Consider the following 17,495-nt stretch of genomic DNA (forward strand, 5'->3'; position numbering starts at 1 on the left):
CTAACAAACAAAAAACATTTCTTAACAGTCCGTCATTCTTTCGCACTGTGTTTATGAACAAGTTGACATCTTATCGACAATATGAAAAAATACACCGAAAAACAACACATTGCGCGTTTCTTTGCTGCACCCGTACAACAAGTGTTTTTCTGTAATCCTGCTGACAAACAAACAAACAAACAAACAAACAAAACATAACATCTTTGGCCGAGGTAATAACAGAGGGCAAACTTCTCAAAACTGATCTTTTTAAAAACACCCCTTTATTAATGATTATTTTTCCAGTTTCACTATGTTTTATTTAATTTAATCTTATTTTATTGTATTTATGTTATTTAATCACTGCCCTGGACATAACATATATGTATGTATATGTTGTGGCTCAGCAGGATTTCCAAGCTTTCAAAGGACACAAAAAAGGGAAAATTGTACTAAAAATACCGTTTCTCTGGAAAATACACTTTTAGGTTTTCTTGGAAGCCTTATATAATCCTCAGTGCAGTCGAGAGGAGTTAAAATTGTTGTTTTTTGTCTCCCATCACTTGATGAAATTGCTGTAAGCAGGGATCTATTTGGGGCGACTAAAATTACAGCAACCAGTAGCTTATTCAGTGTGTTGTCTGAAGAAAGACTTTAACCTTTAACAAGATGTCCTTTTGTTTCAAAACAGTTCTTTGAAAACAAATATAATCCAATCTCATCCTCCTTTTATCCTCCTCAGAACAGAAATCTCTCTAAATATTCATTTCAAACACTTGTAACTCTTTGTGGTGTCTTTTCGGGTGATTTTCAGTTCATTTCTCCTTCAAATGAGAGGTCTGGACACCAAAAATAACACGCAAATATATTCCAAAAATAGGGCTTTTTCAGTGATTAGACACCAGAACCAGCTGCTGTCGAAACTCTCGGTGTCAGCTGGGGTCAAACTGAGCACTGGAGGAGGTTTTTGGCCCTTGCAGGGTGCCGTCTCGAGGCTCAGCGGCGCCCTCTGGTGGCTGATTGCTGGACAGTCTTCTTCCTCTGACAGCGTCTTCGTCATCCATCATCACCGTCCTCCCATCTCACTCTTATCACCTCACTTTGTTTTTTTTTCTGTTTGTCCTCATTTCCTATGGAGACAAAATGTAGCCAAAGATTATCAGACAAGTCCAAAATCTAACAGAACACATCAATAAATAATATTGTTTGTTACAGAGTGTAAGAAATAAATGTTTGAGCTTCATACTCTTCATTTAACCTTTAATCATTTGGTTATAAAATGCAATAAATTCTTTATAAATACTGTAAATTAATGTTTTTGTTTTTTTTATGTTACTCTTTTAATTATTTATTGAATTATTAAAATTAATTATTAATTTTTATTATCAAGTTTTATGTTGATAATTTTTTCAATTAATTGTTAGTTTAGAAATAGAGTTGAAAGAATTCTTGCCAACTGGTAAATTGCCAATTAATTTATCATTGAATAATTGGTTTGAGTATTTATTTTATTTTTGTTAAGAAAAAAAGGTTAAATTCTCTGATTCTAGCTTCATATATGTGAATATTTTCTGGTTTCTTTATTCTTTTATGACAGTTAACTAAATATTTTTGGGTTTTTGGACATTTGAATATGTCATCTTGGGTTTAGGAAAACACTAATCAACATTTTCTCCAGTTTCTGACATTTTATAGACCAAACAACTAATCAATTAAATTAGAAAATAATCAGCAGATTAATCAAAAATGAAAACAATCGCTGCAGCTTTTGTGTTTTTATTTTTAATAAAATGAGCAACTGAAAGACAAAAAGTAAAAACAATCACATTTTGATTTTTAGTGTTTATATAGTATTTTTTTTATTAGCCTTTAATCAGATCTTAATGAAATGTTTGTAAGTTGCAGTCACTGAACCAGGATGCATGTAAAAATGAAGTTAAAAAATAAAATTAGAAATTAAGAGAGTAAAATAAATGTGGTTTTAATAGAAACGTTTAATCGAGAAATAACCTGCAATCATATACTTATTAAAATATTTGGACGTTAGGCCAGAACAGTGACTGAACAAGGGTGCATGTAAAAATGAAGTTAAAAAATAAAATTAGTGACTCAAAGATAGAGTTAATTAAATTCAGTTTTAGTGTTTCTAGTTTTTATTTTATTGTTTTTTTTAACCAACAAATTAGAGGCTAAATGGAAATAAAAAGCTCACGTATCTATTTATACACTCCACTTAATTATATAACTAACAATATTTTACGTTTTATTTTTGACTTGTCTGATAGTATTTTTCTGCATTTTGTCAGTTTCGACCCTCCGTACATTTTGACGCATTTTGAGCTTTAATCGACGGTCATTTTCCTCCTCCTGGAGACATTTTTAGGTTCAGTCACCTCCCTCTTCCTCTTCCTCCTCCTCGTCACAGTTTGTGTGTTTTTGTCCTCCTAACCTTCCTGTGTCCTTTAACCTTTGACCTCTTGCTGCTCTTCCTCTCCTCTCAGGGTCAGTATTGACCCGGCCAAACGGCAGACGGCCAAAACAGGGCCTGCCATCCCCTCCACCCAGGGAGGAAAGACCCTTAGTAAGTCCTCTGCCCTCCAGTCTCTTATCAGCCTGTCCTTCCTTCCTTCTCATCCTCCTCCCACGTTTTTTCTTTTTTCTTTTTCCAGCCTCATGTCTCATTTACATTTTAATATTCTTTCCCTCTTTCTCTCTCTTTCTTTCTTTCTTTCTTTCTTTCTTTCTTTCTTGTCACGATGGAGGAAATTTTTCAGACTCCCATTTTTTCTTTCAGATTCAGGAGCAGAAGATATAGAGAGTTGTAGGAAGATGAAGATCTAGAGTAAGGGGCTGTTTCAATCCCTCAATCTCTTCTTCTCAGATAAAGTCTTGAGTCATGTGGAGGGACTCACCCCTCCTCCCTCCTCCGTCCTCACCCTCTCACCCGTCCCTCCGTCCCTCCGTCACCTTCGGTCTCGTGACTTTCACAGCCTCTCTGACCGACCCAGGACCTGCTGTCAGTCCTGTCTCTTCACTTGTCCTCTTGTTGTCGAGTCTCTTGAGCTGTCGGGGAGTTTGGAGTCACTTTCCTCCTCCTCCTCCTCCTCCTCCTCCTCCTCCTCCTCCTCCTCCTCCCTCGTCCTGTTTTTCTCTGTTCTCCAGGCTGCAGTGCATGCTGGGAGCCTGATAAACCCGTCCTATCAGAGGAGCAGGGAGCTTTCTGCTTATTTCACCCTTTAATCTTCTCTGATACTCCTCAGACGTCTTCTCTTTGTTTGTAGTGATTCAGAGACTGTTTCTTTCTGTCCAATAAACCCAGTAAAAGTTACTGCGAACAACCAGCAGATCAAACTGAACACACACCAGATAAACGGTGTGTGTTTCTGGAAAAAAATGACTCTCTGGCAACCTTGTGGATAAAACCTCTCAGAGTTTCTAATTTTATTCTCCCATATTTATTTGAGTATGTTAAGATAAAGTACAGAGATAAAGTCATTTTTGGGGGAAAAAATTGAAGAAAATTAAATTTAAAGATAAATAATCAAACAAACACAAAACAAACTTTATTGCGATAAATGGGAGTTTTTTTTAGTCGACTATTGTCACATTAAAGAGTAGTTTTGGTAAAAAGTAATAATAAATTGTAATGTTGGATTCGGGGTCCCAGTTCTAGCATTGATGAAGTGCTTTTGAGAAGATTTTAAAAATATCACAATATATTTTCAGCCTTAACGTGGCTCTGTTTAACTTATTTTCGGCACTGCGTCCTTTTCATAAAACCAGAGCTGCCGAATAAAACTCACATCAACACAAATGACAGAAACATTTTGTTTTAGAAAGTTTTGCATTTAAATTGGTTTTTTTTTTTTTACTGAAGGTTTTGAAGTTTACATAAATTATACAACTAGTATAAGCTATTAATTGAGAAAATAACTTTTAATCAAAATATTTGTAAGTTACACTCACTGAATCAGATAAAAATGAAGACGTTAAAAGAGTAAAATTCGTAACTAACTAATAGATAAAGAGTAAAATAGAGCCAGTTTTAATATAAACAATTAATCAAGAAATAACCTTTGATCAAACACCTATTAAATATTTGTAAGTTACCGTCCGGAGCAGTCAGTGAAACAGGGTACATATAAACATGAATAAAAACATCATGAAAAAAAAAATCTGTTTAAGTTTAAATGAACCCGACGAGCTAAAGTTGTCAGCTTCTACTTTATTTTAACTTTATTTATTTGTGAATTAAAAGTGTTTTTTCATATGTCAGACTCCTCCTGACGCTGACAGTTTCCCACACGACGATGGCGAGCTTTGTTGAGTCTCTGCCGTATTTTAAAGAAAAAAAAATAATGCTGAGTCGCTGAATGTGTCTCAAGGACAGAAACCGTTATCGGGGAACATTTTGTTTTATTTTTGGAGCCGTGAGTTTCTCCCTGTCGCAGGGAGCGTTTCCCATCTGCATCAACCCAGAATAGATGCAAACTGTGTCTGTGTCCTAGTTCTGTTTGTGGACGTTGCTTTTCCTTTGAATTTTAATATATTTCAGAGTTTAAAACTCACTGAAAATATAAATAAAAATGTGAAGTTAGACAACTAACAGTCAATAAAAACAATCACAAACGCCTTAAAAACATCAGATAATAATGTTTCACAAATTATATTAACATATTATTAAATTCTGACATCATTTTTATTAAAATAGAACAAAGTGAGGCTTTGTGTTGCACTTTTTAGGATTTTTTTAATGCACTTTGTGACAGTGCAGTTGAACATTGAGCAACTATGAGTCTTTTTCTGGAGCTCTCAACCACAGCTCATGGTCCTCTTAAATGACTGAAGAATACATATATTTCTATGTTAGTTTTTAAGTTTTCTTTTTTGTTTATAATAACAACAAGAAAACTATTCAAAGAAAAAAACTGTTAGATGCAAAAAGTACTTAAAAGATTAAATTGATTCTTTTATTACGAGAATTAAGACAAAATATTACAAGATTAAAGTCTTTTTTAAAAAAAAAAAAAAAAAAAACTTGTAAAACTTGTATTTTAATAAGGATTAAGTCATTATTTAAATAACAATTAAATAATAATTTAGTAAGAATTAAATCATAATTTGGGGAAAAAATTCTTAATACTATGTGAATAAAGTTGTAGTTTAAATGAGAATAAAGTCATAATTTAATAAGAATTAAATCATATTTTAAATGAAAATAAAGTAGTGAGTTGTAGTTTTTTAGAAAAAACATTTAAGAATGAAAGGTGTAATTTATAAAGAATTAAGTTGTAATTTTGATAATCGTCGTATTAAGAGAATAAAGTTGTAATTTAATTTATGTAAACCAATTTGAAATTTTATGCAAAATGCATAGAAATTAAATAAAATTATAACTTTATTCCTGAATTTTATGAATTAATCTTTTTAAAACCTCTTTTTTTAATGTGGTCTTAATACTCAGCTGTAATTCTGCGTCAGATTGACCTTGAAATTAGATTTATTGTGTGTTTGTTTCCAAAAATGAAGTTTCACTTTCACAAATATGTATTTGTTTTTTTTATTTCATACATAAACGTATTGATCATTTTAATTTGAATCATATCATTACCTGAAAGCCGCTCAAAGGGAACAGATTTAGATTTTAAATATGTTCATGAGGAATAAATTAAAGTAACGTATAAGAAATGCTCTGACTGCAGCGCCGCCTCCGTCTGTGAGCGGTTTGTTGAGTCTCACCTGTCGGCCGTGGTCGATGTTGTTCTCCTGATGTTTTGGGTCGACGCGCTCGCACCAGATCCCGAGATGCATTTCTGTGTTTTAAGTTTTTATTTGTGTGTTGGTTTAAGTTTGAGATCACCGTCTGAACATCCATCACTGTTTTTGTTTCTTTTTCTCTGGAAGTTAAAAAAAATCTTCCGTTTCTTTGTTTTGTGTTTTCAGTGGTGGTGGCTCTTTCACGTCGGTGTCACTCCTTATTTATCTGTCACATATTCTCTTTTTTATTGGTATTAAATTGATTTCTTGTCGTACACAATCCACATCTTTTTTTCTTCTTTTTTTTCCTCCTCTTCCTCCTCTGATCTTCTCATGCGCCTCAGAGTCTCAACCGAGTTTGAGAGAAACGGGAGACTTGAGGGCTCAAGGTGAGGTTACCTGCCCCCCAAATAAGCGTTCAGTTTGTCCTCGTCTGCAAGCTGCTCGACCCTCCTTCGCGTAGGAAGCCCTCTCTGCTTTGTTTCTGGCCCCGAAAAAACCTCTGTGTTGCATTTTGGCACGTTTTTGGATGTATTTGTGTGTTTGCATGGCTCTGTGCTCGTGTGCTGCATGTTTTTGTCACCCTGAGAAATGCAGCTAATACCCCCACCTCCAAAAAACTGCCATTAATAATACAGCATGAATGTGTCTAGCCCCAGTTTACATTACATTCAGTCACAGAACTACATTTTCTGGGAAATAAATACAGATAATAAAAAAACACTTAATCCTCAAAGAGTCTTTTAACCATCTGGATACAAAAATAAACAAAAAAAAGATTTTAATACATTTAAATTTTTTAATTAATTTATTTTTTATGGGATTTTTTGCTTTATTTTAAAGGACAAAAATATTGAATTTCTGCAGAACAAGTTGTTCTATTTCAGAAAAATATTTATGCTCACAGTTTACATTTTGAGTTTCCATCTTTTGAAGAGTTTTTGATAAATCAGTGGAACTCTAAACGTCTCAAAAAAAAGGACTTTTTTCTTTCTTTTTTGTATCCACTTGTGCAACAAATTTATCTTTTTTTTAAATTATTTTTATTCAATGTAATTAATTAATTTAAAAGAAAAAATTGATATGAAATTTAGCCCTGTCATCTTTAATTGTATGAACTTAATGAGTTCAATATTTCCCACTCTGTACTGCACGAAATAAAATATAAATTTTAAAATAAAATAAAATGAAATAGTGAATTACTGGATAAAAACGGTAGCATAACTGCTACGTCCTGGATATATTTAAGCACGTAATAATTAAAAAAATAATAATAATCTTGAAAACCATATTTAAAATCATCAACACAGACAGGTTTAAGTGATTTTGTATCATTTTCGTTTTTGTTCAAGTTGTACAAATTGAGCACAAACGTGATTATCTCTGAGAAGAAACGAGTGACAAACTTCTCGTGATTTTTGTCAGAATATTTTTTCATCCAGTTGGTTAAAAGAATCTTTTTTCCGAACCTGAAAATATCGTCAGAAAAGTGCTGAAAGCCGATCAGCAAAACTCTGTAATTATCAAACGTGGCTGTTTTTGTTTCCGGACAAAATAAAATGCTGAGCTTTGTGACTTTGATGTAATGATGATACTGGATGTGAAAGGCTTAAACTTGGGGCTCGTGAATGTGGGACGCTGGTGGAAATAAACACCAGCCGAAAGCTAAATAATGTTCACATTAAAAGTTTTAGACATTTATGAAAAGCTGCTTTCTTGCTGAGAGTCAGATGAAGAAACACGGTCAAAAAACGTTCTGATTCAAAGGGTAAGTTTGTTATTTTTCAACCTCAACCTTATTTACTGGTGTTTTTGTGTTTTAGGTGACCATGGGGACAACAGTTTCTTAAACTGGTAAACTTTTGAGCGAGACAGGCTGCAGTGTAACCAGCATGTCTGATAAAAGTGCTGATTTTTGCCGCTGACGGACTCAGATTGTCTGACGTCATTTTGTAAAGGATCCCTACAAAAAAAGACCTTTTTTTAAAGAGTAAAATCGTTTTTGTTTCACCAGAAACGACTCCCAAATCAACATCGCCAAACTAACTAGACTCCATGTAAATAAACGTCATTTGAGTGTGTATAGCGCCTGCGTGTTATCACGTCTGACTGGGTAAATTACGAGTTTATTTCAGCCAAAGCAGAGCTAATAATTCAGGTACAGTGAAAAGATGTTTTTGTGTGTTTTAGTTGGTTTCTAGAGCCCGACCAAAACATCGATCGATAAAATCACACGATATCGGCCCATCACAGCTAAATCAGTATCGGCCTGTATGTTGTCCACTGATATAAAATGTTTTTTTGCTTAAAGATAATTTTTAATCTTTAAATGCTCAAATGTTCTGTTTCAGTTCACTGAGGTCATTTTTGAAGTTTATTGTTAGACGCTAAAATTTCTTGCCTCCGTTATAAATCTTCAAGTGTTTGATAACCATGTTTGAAAGATAACTGCAAAAAAAGTGTGTTTTTGTAATTCTATTGCATGTTTATACTAGAAACACGCAATATTGGCCAATAAATCGTTATTTGATTGATTTTTACTTTAATATCAGTATCAGCTTTGACCTAAAAAATCAGTCCAGCTGTTTTACGATGATAAAATCGCTGTTTTAAAAATATATATATAGTCTGGTGGGTTTGGCGATGGCGATTTTGGGGCTGCTTCTGGTATTAAAAAAAAAAACAAAAAACATCTTACTGTTTGACAAACTGTTTTTCTCTGTAAGGATCATTTTTATAATGTTGTCAGACAAAACAAACACTTAAACTGCAGAACTTTTGCTCAATACTTAAACAGACTTGTTGCCGTTAGTTACTTCCACACAAAAACATGAGAAAATAGGATCCAGGTTGTAAAATACCAAACAAACCTTCTTAATGTGTCATTTTTATGCACAAGATACAGCGTGTTGTTCGTTAGCTGGAGTTTCGTCGCGTCATTCAGAGTCAGGATCGCTGTTTCTCGTCTCTTTGAGCGAACGGCTGCCTCCTCATCGAACTCTCGGCAAGAAAGCCAATAAAAGTTCAAACTACTCCTTCAAATTTCAACCGGCTGCTTCGACTCAAAAGGCACGATATATTTAACCTTTTCAAACCCGAAACGACGTCTTTGACGTGCGTTTGAACCTTTGAAACCTGAGCAAATTGGTTTGATTTCTTTTAAAAACATGACTAAAAAGGCAATGAACTGCAGCGTTTGCAAGAAATTAGGAAAAGAGGTAAAAGTAATTATTTGTTTTAAACAAGGGAGAGACACAAAATTAGTAAAAAGAAAAAAAAAGAAAAAATGCCCAGATAGCCATATTTATAATAGTATTTATTTATTATTATTATCATAGCTATATTTATTTATTATATTGTTTCTTTTTTTTTTATTTGTTTTGACGAGAGAGAGAAAATTATTACAGGTAATAGTTAAAAAAGAATATATATATATAAAATAAATATATTTATAATAATTAAGATTATTATGAACTATTCTTATCTATATTGGTGATATTCTGCCTTTTAAACCTTTTAAAATGTATTTTTATAATTATTTCCTTTTTTTTGTTTTTAATTTTAGGTAATTTTCTTTTAACTTCCAGTGTTTTTGAAAGAAGATCAAGCCAGTTTGCTCACGTTTCAAAGCTACCAAAGAATAAAAACGTCTTTTTGTGAAACAGTCAAAGCAGCTGTTGAATCTCGGAAATCCGCTTTGTGATTATAATTTAAAAAAAAAAAAAAAAATTTCGACACTAAAGCTGGTCTTTGTGTGTGTTTCTCCCGACAGTCGCCATGTACCTGGGGATCAAAAAGGGGAAAATAAAGACAGTAAACCCCGCTCCCTCAGATTCACTTGGAGTATGAGGACCACCAGCTCCATGGAGCCTTGCGATATCATGCGGGAGATTCGCAAGGTGCTCGACGCCAACAACTGCGACTACGAACAGCAAGAGAGTTTCCTGCTTCTTTGCGTCCACGGGGACGGGCGAGCCGAGAACCTGGTCCAGTGGGAGATGGAGGTTTGCAAGCTGCCCCGTCTCTCCCTCAACGGCGTCAGGTTCAAACGGATATCCGGATCATCCATCGCTTTCAAAAACATTGCTTCCAAAGTTGCCAACGAGTTAAAGCTATGAACAAAAGGGTTTAAAAGTATACATATATATATCTAGAAGTATTTAAGCTGTACAATCATCCAAGTAGCAGTTTCCAAATGTCTCCTTTTTTAAACAAAATACAGAGTATGTATTGAACATTATAATGTATAGATTAAGGCTTTTGGCAATAATCACTGAATTACCTACTAATATCTCAGTCTATTCTGGCCACACGGGGTCGACATTAACGAGTTGAATATGATTTGTCATGCTGTGAATGTGGACAAAAAAAGAAACATTTCTAGTCTTATTTATTTCATCTTTTTTTGTTTTATTTTTTCTCCTGGAAAAAGAAAAAAATTACGTAGCTTTTTTTCTGTTTTGTTTTCAGTGTAAATAATGTATCTTTTCTTTCAAGACGGCTTCACTGCAATACTCTTTTTTTTTTTCTTTTCTTTTGTATTTCGTTGAAAAGTAGAGATGATGGGGAGTCCGTGTAAATGCTCACATGGTTTAAGGGTCACTCATGTCTCAATTAAAGTGTCTGTCAACTTGAACGTCTCACGATGATCATTTGTGTCCTGAAAAGACCAGAATAGAAACATTTTGGCTGATTTCGCTGCTTCTGTGTGGAGCTTTATTTCTTTCAAAAATATCAAAAGAAGGCAATGAGCAACAAATGAAGAAATTACCCAAAAAGTAGTGAGAAATTATTAAAAAGTACAAGGAAATTACCTGAAATTTGTAAACAAAAAATACATATTATTGTTGTTGTTATTATTATTAATACATTTTTTTTATTTTTAAAAAACCTGGAAAAAGTGAGGGGAAGAAAATGAGCAACAAAAGACGAAAACAAATTTGCAAGACATTAGTAAAAAAAAAAAAAAAATTACCTGAAATTTGTAATAATAAAATAATAATAATAAATGGTAATTTTTCTGTTTCAAAAAAATGACTGAGTAAAGTGCCTTAAAAATATAATTTTAAATATGTAATTATGATCATTATAAAAGTTTTTCCCAGCTCTTTTATTTTATCCCGAGACATTTCTTCCTCACCTTTAAAATGAAATTCTTTAAGTGTAAAGATTTCTTGCAGTTTGTGGAACATTTTTTATCGAGTTGCTCATTGTGTGTTTTTTTCCTCACGTTTTTGAAAGAAATTGCACCCGTTTGCTCGGAGATCACAGGTTTGAATGTGTGTGACAGTGACGTCGCTCCTGTTTCAAAGGAACAGTGTGTGAATTTAGTGACATCTAGTGGCGAGATTTGCAGATTGCAACCAGCTGAAACTTCTCCCGGTTATAATTTTTACTGGGAGTTAAATCATCCGCCTCTCCAAAGAAACAGAGGTGGTGATTTAAAAAAACAAAACAAAACAGAATAAAGCAGTTTCACGTTAAAGATCTTTTTCTAAATCTTTTCAGCTCTGTCTAGAGCCAGCGCTGGTGGTTTGTCTGTTCTGGGCTGCCGTAGAGACATGTCGGTGCAACATGGCAGTCTCCGAGGACGAGGACACGCTCGGCAAAAAAGGCAGCTCATTCTAAGGTAACGAAAACACAGTTCACAGATTATTTTCCGGGGATGAAACGCTAAACATTTCTGCTGATTTCTCCTGCACACTGGACTTTTAACTCAAGTATTTTAATTTATTTCTTCAGTTTTTGAAAGAAAAATTGAAACAACATAAGTTTTAATATTATCAAAAAGTAAAACAATAATGGTTCAAATGAAAAAGTTATAAAGGTGTGTATGTTACAAAAATACTCCACCTGTGAGTTCATGTTTTAGTAATTTGTTGATCTGGTTACTCTTTATCTTTGTTACGCAGTATTTGTTTAAAGTATTCTTAGATGTATTGTGTCTCTGAGATTTAAAAAAAAAAATTGTGTTGAGTTTAAATTGGATGGAAAACAGTTTCGGCATCTAGATCCCCAAAAAACCACCTAATTAATGTCAGGTGTAACCAGAATACAAAGATGTCCTCAGGACTACAAATCCCAAATTCTTTTCTGTCCCTTCATGATTAGTTGCATAATTTGTGGTATTAAATGTAAAAATAAAGAGAATGACCTAGAAAAGTGCCTAAAAAATATGCAACAATTTTAAATATGTAATTATGATCATTATACAGTTTTTCCCTAAAACATGATCTAGCTTTTAAAAAACGTCTAATTTGTATAACGATTCTTAACGAGTTGCTCACTGCATTTTTCTATGCTTTCAAAAGAAATCACATCGCTTTGGTTTCAAATATTTAAATACTTGTGTTGGTGTTGATCCAGTTTTCAAAGGGTTAAGGTACTTTTGGTTCATTTATATTCTGCAGAACAATAAAGTACATTAAAACTTCAGATTTTTATAATTGTGCCTCAAAATAGGAGACGAGAACAAAAATCCCCAGCAGATGGAAAAAGATCCTCACTGTTTTAGTCCGAGTAAAGCTACAAATACACCAGAGCCTACATTTCCCATAATGCAACTGTAGCATTTTTACCCTCAACACATTTCCTATGTTAAAGCTGCTTCAGTGCAGCATGCAGACATCAGCTGTGGTGTCGTGCTGCATTCAGGGACCGATGTTCAGCTCTCGTTTTGAGGGTCTTGTGAAGGTGAATGTTTAAACTCGAGTTCGAGGCGCTGCACGTGTAGTTTTGGGATATTTTGATGAATCTACGACTCTTCAGACAAGACAGACTTCAGTGATCACAAACACGTTGAACCAGAACGTTTTTTATTTTATTTCCATCCTCGCAGGAACCGTTTCGTCTTAAATACAAACAAATACAAACTGTGTGGAACAGAGTGCATTTTGGGACAGAGTCAAACATTCATTCAGACAGAGGGGAGGAGGAGCAGGAGGAGCAGGAGGAGGAGCAGGAGCAGGAGGAGCAGGAGGAGGGGAGGTTTGAGGTTGTCGGGGTGATTTTACTTCTGCGCGGGCATGATGTCGTCGATGGACTGGCCCTTCTCCAGCCTCTTCTCCATCTCCACCAGCAGCTTGATTCCATCGACCACCATCTGCACCAGCTCCACCTCGGAGAAGCCGAGTCTGTCGGCGTTGGAAATGTCAAACACTCCGCCCACTGCGGCCGTGTCCACGCCACCTGAACAAGACAGACACATTTTAAAAACGAAAGACTGAGGTTCCGCCCACTTCTTCCCAAAGTTTGGCATTACTGACATTGTTTAAAAACACAGAAACACAAAAGTGCGTGAACGACGTCCGTCGTGTTGATGGTAAAACGTGAGAATGAAGAGAAATCTGACGGTCGTACGAACCAGTTCCACGTTTCTGGAGCCTCAGCTTCTTGAGGATGTCCTCAAACTTGGCGTGTTTGCTCATGTTGGGCAGTTTGACGTGCACACCTGCGCGCAGGCCGGTGCCCAGGTTAGACGGGCAAGTGAGGATGTAGCCCAGGTGCTCGCTCCACATGAAGGCGTGGCCTCGCTCCTTGAACAGGGTCTCGATCTACAAAACAAAGAACCAGGACGATGAGGTCATTACGCAGATCACGAGTCAGAGTCCGACTTCAGGTGAACTTGAGTTCCCGCTCACCTTGGTGAGTCCGGTGCAGAAGCGCTCGAACACTTCCTTCATGTTGCCGCCTTTCTGCATGGAGATGACGCGCAGGTGGTCCTCCTCGTTCACCCACACCAGGAATGTCTTGTTGTCGTTGTGCCTGAAGACAGAGGACCAGATCAGCAGTCTGTCCAAATAAATCTCCCAAAAGAAAAAAACACAAGGTTTTGTGACGATAAAGACGACAGTCTCACCAGATGCCCCTGGCGTCGGGCCAGTCGCGGCCCATCCCTGAGGCCAGCAGCAGAGGGGACACTGGCTTATCAAACAGGAAGTGGTCATCGATGAGCTGCTGCTGCTCAGCCTCCGTCATGTTCTTCAGGGCGTAGTACTTCCCCTTCAGGTCGCCGCTCAGGGAGGCCAGAGCTGCAGGAAGAGAGATTTACGCGTCTTAAAATGTCAAACCAAAACAGAAACACCCGTTCAGCACTTGTGCATTTTGTAAAATAATCTGTAACTCCTGCTGCCACCACTAGAGGGCGCCCGCCGCTGCACACAGACGTCCAGTATCACGCGGCGTTCACTGAGCATCACTGAATTCAGGCCGCAGCCTTCTGATCCGACACAGTTGATTATACCTAAAATAATCTTAACTGATTGCCCTGAAAAAGTAATTACAAATACAAATCTTCATGTGTAATTACTTCATATCAAAGTCTTAAGTTTACTTGAAATGTAGCTGTTTTTACTTCATTTTGTGAAGTTTTGCCACTTAAAAATGACAAGTAGACCTACTTTATTCTTTCTCAGTGTGAGCAACTTCAGTAAATCAAGTTAGTCTGACTTAACTTCATCACAAAGAGGGTTTTGCCGGTGATGAAGTTTGGAGATCTGTGAGCTCTGTTTTAACATGTTTCAGGAAATGCAAATATGATTGACGAGTTTACAACCAGCAGAATACAGATGTAAAGCACAGTCAGCTCGGTATACTGAAGGTGCTAAAACTTAGATTGATTTAACTAAACTTGTCATTTTTAAGTTGCAACAACTTCACAAAATCAAATAAATATAACTACATCTTATCAATTGCATGTAAAGTTAACATAAATTAAGACTAATAGTTACATTTACTTACATTTTTCAGGGATATTGGTTTCCTAAACAATTATCAGATGTTACCGTGTCGCAGAGCTCTGTGTGTGTGACTCTCTGTGTGTGTGTGTGTGTGTGTGTGTGTGTGTGTGTGTGTGTGTGTGTGTGTGTGTGTGTGTGTGTGTGTGTGTCTGTGACTCTCTGTGTGTGTGTGTGTCTGTGACTCTGTGTGTGTGTGTGTGTCTGTGACTCTGTGTGTGTGTGTGTGTGTGTGTGACTCTCTGTGTGTGTGTGTGTGTGTGTGTGTGTGTCTGTGACTCTGTGTGTGTGTGTCTGTGTCTCTCTGTGTGTGTGTGTGTGTGACTCTCTCTGTGTGCGTGTCTGTGACTCGGTGTGTGTGTCTGTGACTCTCTGTGTGTGTGTGTCTGTGACTCTCTCTGTGTGCGTGTCTGTGACTCTCTCTGTGTGTGTGTGTGTGTGTGTCTGTGACTCTCTCTGTGTGCGTGTCTGTGACTCTCTCTGTGTGCGTGTCTGTGACTCGGCGTGTGTGTCTGTGACAGAAGCACCTGCGTCGTCACTTAGAGCTTCAGGTGTTTTGTTTACCTTCGATGGAGAGCTTCTCCACAGCGCGCCTCTCTCCTCGGCTGCAGTGAGGCGGCAGGCAGAAGCCGCGGACGCTGCGACCTGTTCGGACTCGGGAGCTCAGGACGTAGTTGGGGTCGAGGTCATCGCCGCCCTGTGGAGGACACACACACAGACACACACCTGTTAGCTTCAGCTCAGAGTGACAGTTGGACGTGTTGACTGATCGGAGGACGCCGTACCTTCAGGTTGCTTGAGTTGAGGTCGGTCTTGTGCTTGTCTGAGGGTTTGTATCCTCCGTGGCGGTCCTCGATGACGGGGTCCAGCAGCTCTTTGAAGACCTCGTAGGACTCCTCGTCTCCGGCGACGCAGCCCACCGTCATGATGAAGGGGTGGCCTGCACACAGAGGGGACAGGGTCACAGAGGACACAGTGGACCGACAGACACCAACACTGTCTCAATGTGCTGCGGGTCTCAGACCGTTACTGTACCAGGATTATCAACCCCTGTCTGAATGACACCATCTACGGTGAAGCCGTTGGGCGTGGCGCGCTCTCTCAGCTCTCTGTACATGTCCAGGGTTAAGACCTTGGCCATGTGGTTGTTGTGCTGACTGAGATCAGGGAACTCGTCCTCAGCTGACAGCCTCTTCAGCGTCAGCTTGGCCATATTCTCACAGCTGAACAGAGACACAGTCTACAGGGTGAGGGGGACGCCTGCTACACCGCAGTGACCGTCTGAACACACACCGCTCAACCTACACACACACTACACACACTCAGTGGTTCCCACCTGGTGGGTCGCGACCATGTCAGGTTCGTACAGTAAATTTGCAGCAAAGAGATTTTATTTTGAAGTGTGGTTTCCTGTTTGTCGTGTGAGATGCAAAGTTTGTTTTGCTTGAGACTCCCTGAGCAACTCGGGGAAAATATATGAAGCGACCATCAGAAGTTTAAAAATCCAATGAGAATTTCTGTTTGCTGTGATAAGTGGTGTCATTTTGACTATTTTTATTTTGGTGGGTATGGAAGACATGTTTCTTTAAAAATAACAACAACAAAATTTTTTTTGGGGGGGGGGGGGGCTAATTGGAGAAAAATTAAAAAAAAAATTTAATCACAAAAAAGGGGGGGAAAATGGCAAAAATAAAAAGAAGGGGTCCAGGCTAAGCCCCAGTGTCATAAAATCCTAGAAATGCCCCTGGTTTTAACTAATTACTCCTTAGTCCTGCAATATGTTTTATTTCATTCTGCTCTAAGCCCATGCATTGTTTTCAATTACTCAATTAAAATTGAATATGTGGTAATTTCTCTTAAATGTGGACTTTAAACTAATGACTAAGGAGAAATCCGGAGCCCGTGGCTGCACCAGCTGGGAACCACTGATCTAAGTGACATAATAAAACAGGGAAAGCAGCAGCAGTGGATTATCAGCTGCCCCTGCATACATTATGTAACTGCTAATCTTTAACATTTGCTATAAAAGCTTGTAATGTGCTCTGATAGTGGAGGCCCTGTTAAGAGGAGGATGACTGTTTGACTGATTCAGCTCTCCATATGTCTGTAAATGTTGGTCATCCCTCGGCAGGGTCACAGTGCAGAGAGCTGTGAGTGCTCGCTCACAGGGACGCGCAGCTCTGAGCGCCGCTGCGGCCATTAAACGCGGTCGATGAGGCAAAACAGATGGCTGTTCCGCCGAAAAGCGGCTTTTGTTTTTACCTGGGTTATCAACCCCAGTCTGAATGACATCATCCAGAGTAAATCCACTGGGTGTCTGTTTGCTCCTCAGCCGCTCGTACATGGCAGGAGTCAGGACCTTGGCCATATGATTGTTGTGTTTGCTGAGGTCCGGATACTCCTGCTCCGAGGCGTACTTCATCTTCATCTGGTTGTGCGTGTTACCGAAAGGCATGGTTGATCCCTGAGCGGAGGATGGAGGGGAGAGACGGTGAAAAATAAACCGACAGCACACGCCGAGATTATTATGGATGTTACATTTTAGCTGAAGCTGTGCAGAGACAATGAGATGTCCTGCCGTGAACAGAGTGTCCTGAAGGCGTTTTCAGGTGCAGAAATGTGCACCGAGAAATTTAATGCATCGTATTAATTTACACTTTTATTAATTAAAAAAAAATAAACCGCTAACATGACTCATTGTTCTAAAAAAAAAAATCGTTCATATTTATAAGGCAAAGTCTCTACCGCCCAGATATCATTTAATCGTTAAAAATGAAAAATAGTTCTCAGTGTGACGGAATTTCGAGTTGTATTAAATCATTTTCTTACCTGTTGTCGGATTTGAGGACTACTACTACTACCAGGGGTTGATACAAAGATCCCTATTGTTCCGGCCGAGGAGCTCACAAACCTCCAGCAGCGTCCCAGCAGCGCTCCGGTCAGACTGATGGGGTCTCCAGACCGTAATTTATAGAGGACCGTCTCTCCTCCCATTGGTCGGTATTTGTAGTCCATTCATTTAAT

At 37.7% G+C, this 17,495-nt stretch overlaps 2 protein-coding genes across 27 annotated transcripts in view; one reads left to right on the plus strand and one right to left on the minus strand.

Moving 5' to 3' along the window:
- mark3a (MAP/microtubule affinity-regulating kinase 3a) overlaps nt 1-10,372 on the plus strand; it is a 67,611-nt gene extending 57,239 nt beyond the window's left edge. For 11 of the 25 annotated variants that reach the window (XM_088087203.1, XM_088087206.1, XM_088087205.1 and 8 more), the window contains 2 exons: nt 6,081-6,125; nt 9,509-10,372. In XM_088087203.1, coding sequence (XP_087943329.1) covers nt 6,081-6,125; nt 9,509-9,854 — 391 coding nt within the window. In that variant the 3' untranslated portion in view covers nt 9,855-10,372. Of the gene's footprint in view, nt 1-2,480; nt 2,561-2,773; nt 2,822-6,080; nt 6,126-9,508 lie in introns of all 25 variants that reach the window. The other 14 variants (XM_042500625.2, XM_042500628.2, XM_042500634.2 and 11 more) reach the window with 6 other exon arrangements.
- A 2,162-nt stretch (nt 10,373-12,534) lies between these two features.
- ckba (creatine kinase, brain a) lies at nt 12,535-17,480 on the minus strand. Of its 2 annotated transcripts, XM_042500375.2 has the most exons (8): nt 17,301-17,480; nt 16,734-16,935; nt 15,257-15,411; nt 15,036-15,168; nt 13,595-13,766; nt 13,377-13,500; nt 13,100-13,289; nt 12,535-12,924 (listed from the first exon to the last, which is right to left on the minus strand). In XM_042500375.2, exons 1-8 carry the CDS (start codon nt 17,463-17,465, stop codon nt 12,746-12,748), a joined length of 1,320 nt encoding a protein of 439 aa, XP_042356309.1. In that variant the 5' UTR covers nt 17,466-17,480; the 3' UTR covers nt 12,535-12,745. The 2 variants fall into 2 exon arrangements, with proteins under 2 accessions (XP_042356309.1, XP_042356310.1); XM_042500376.2 differs by lacking the exons at nt 16,734-16,935; nt 17,301-17,480 and adding an exon at nt 15,507-15,983.
- Between the last annotated feature and the right edge of the window lie 15 nt (nt 17,481-17,495).

This window comes from Plectropomus leopardus, chromosome 14 (genome assembly GCF_026936395.1).
Source record: "Plectropomus leopardus strain MGB_pleo_1.0 chromosome 14, ASM2693639v1, whole genome shotgun sequence".
Taxonomy (NCBI): Eukaryota; Metazoa; Chordata; class Actinopteri; order Perciformes; family Serranidae; genus Plectropomus; species Plectropomus leopardus.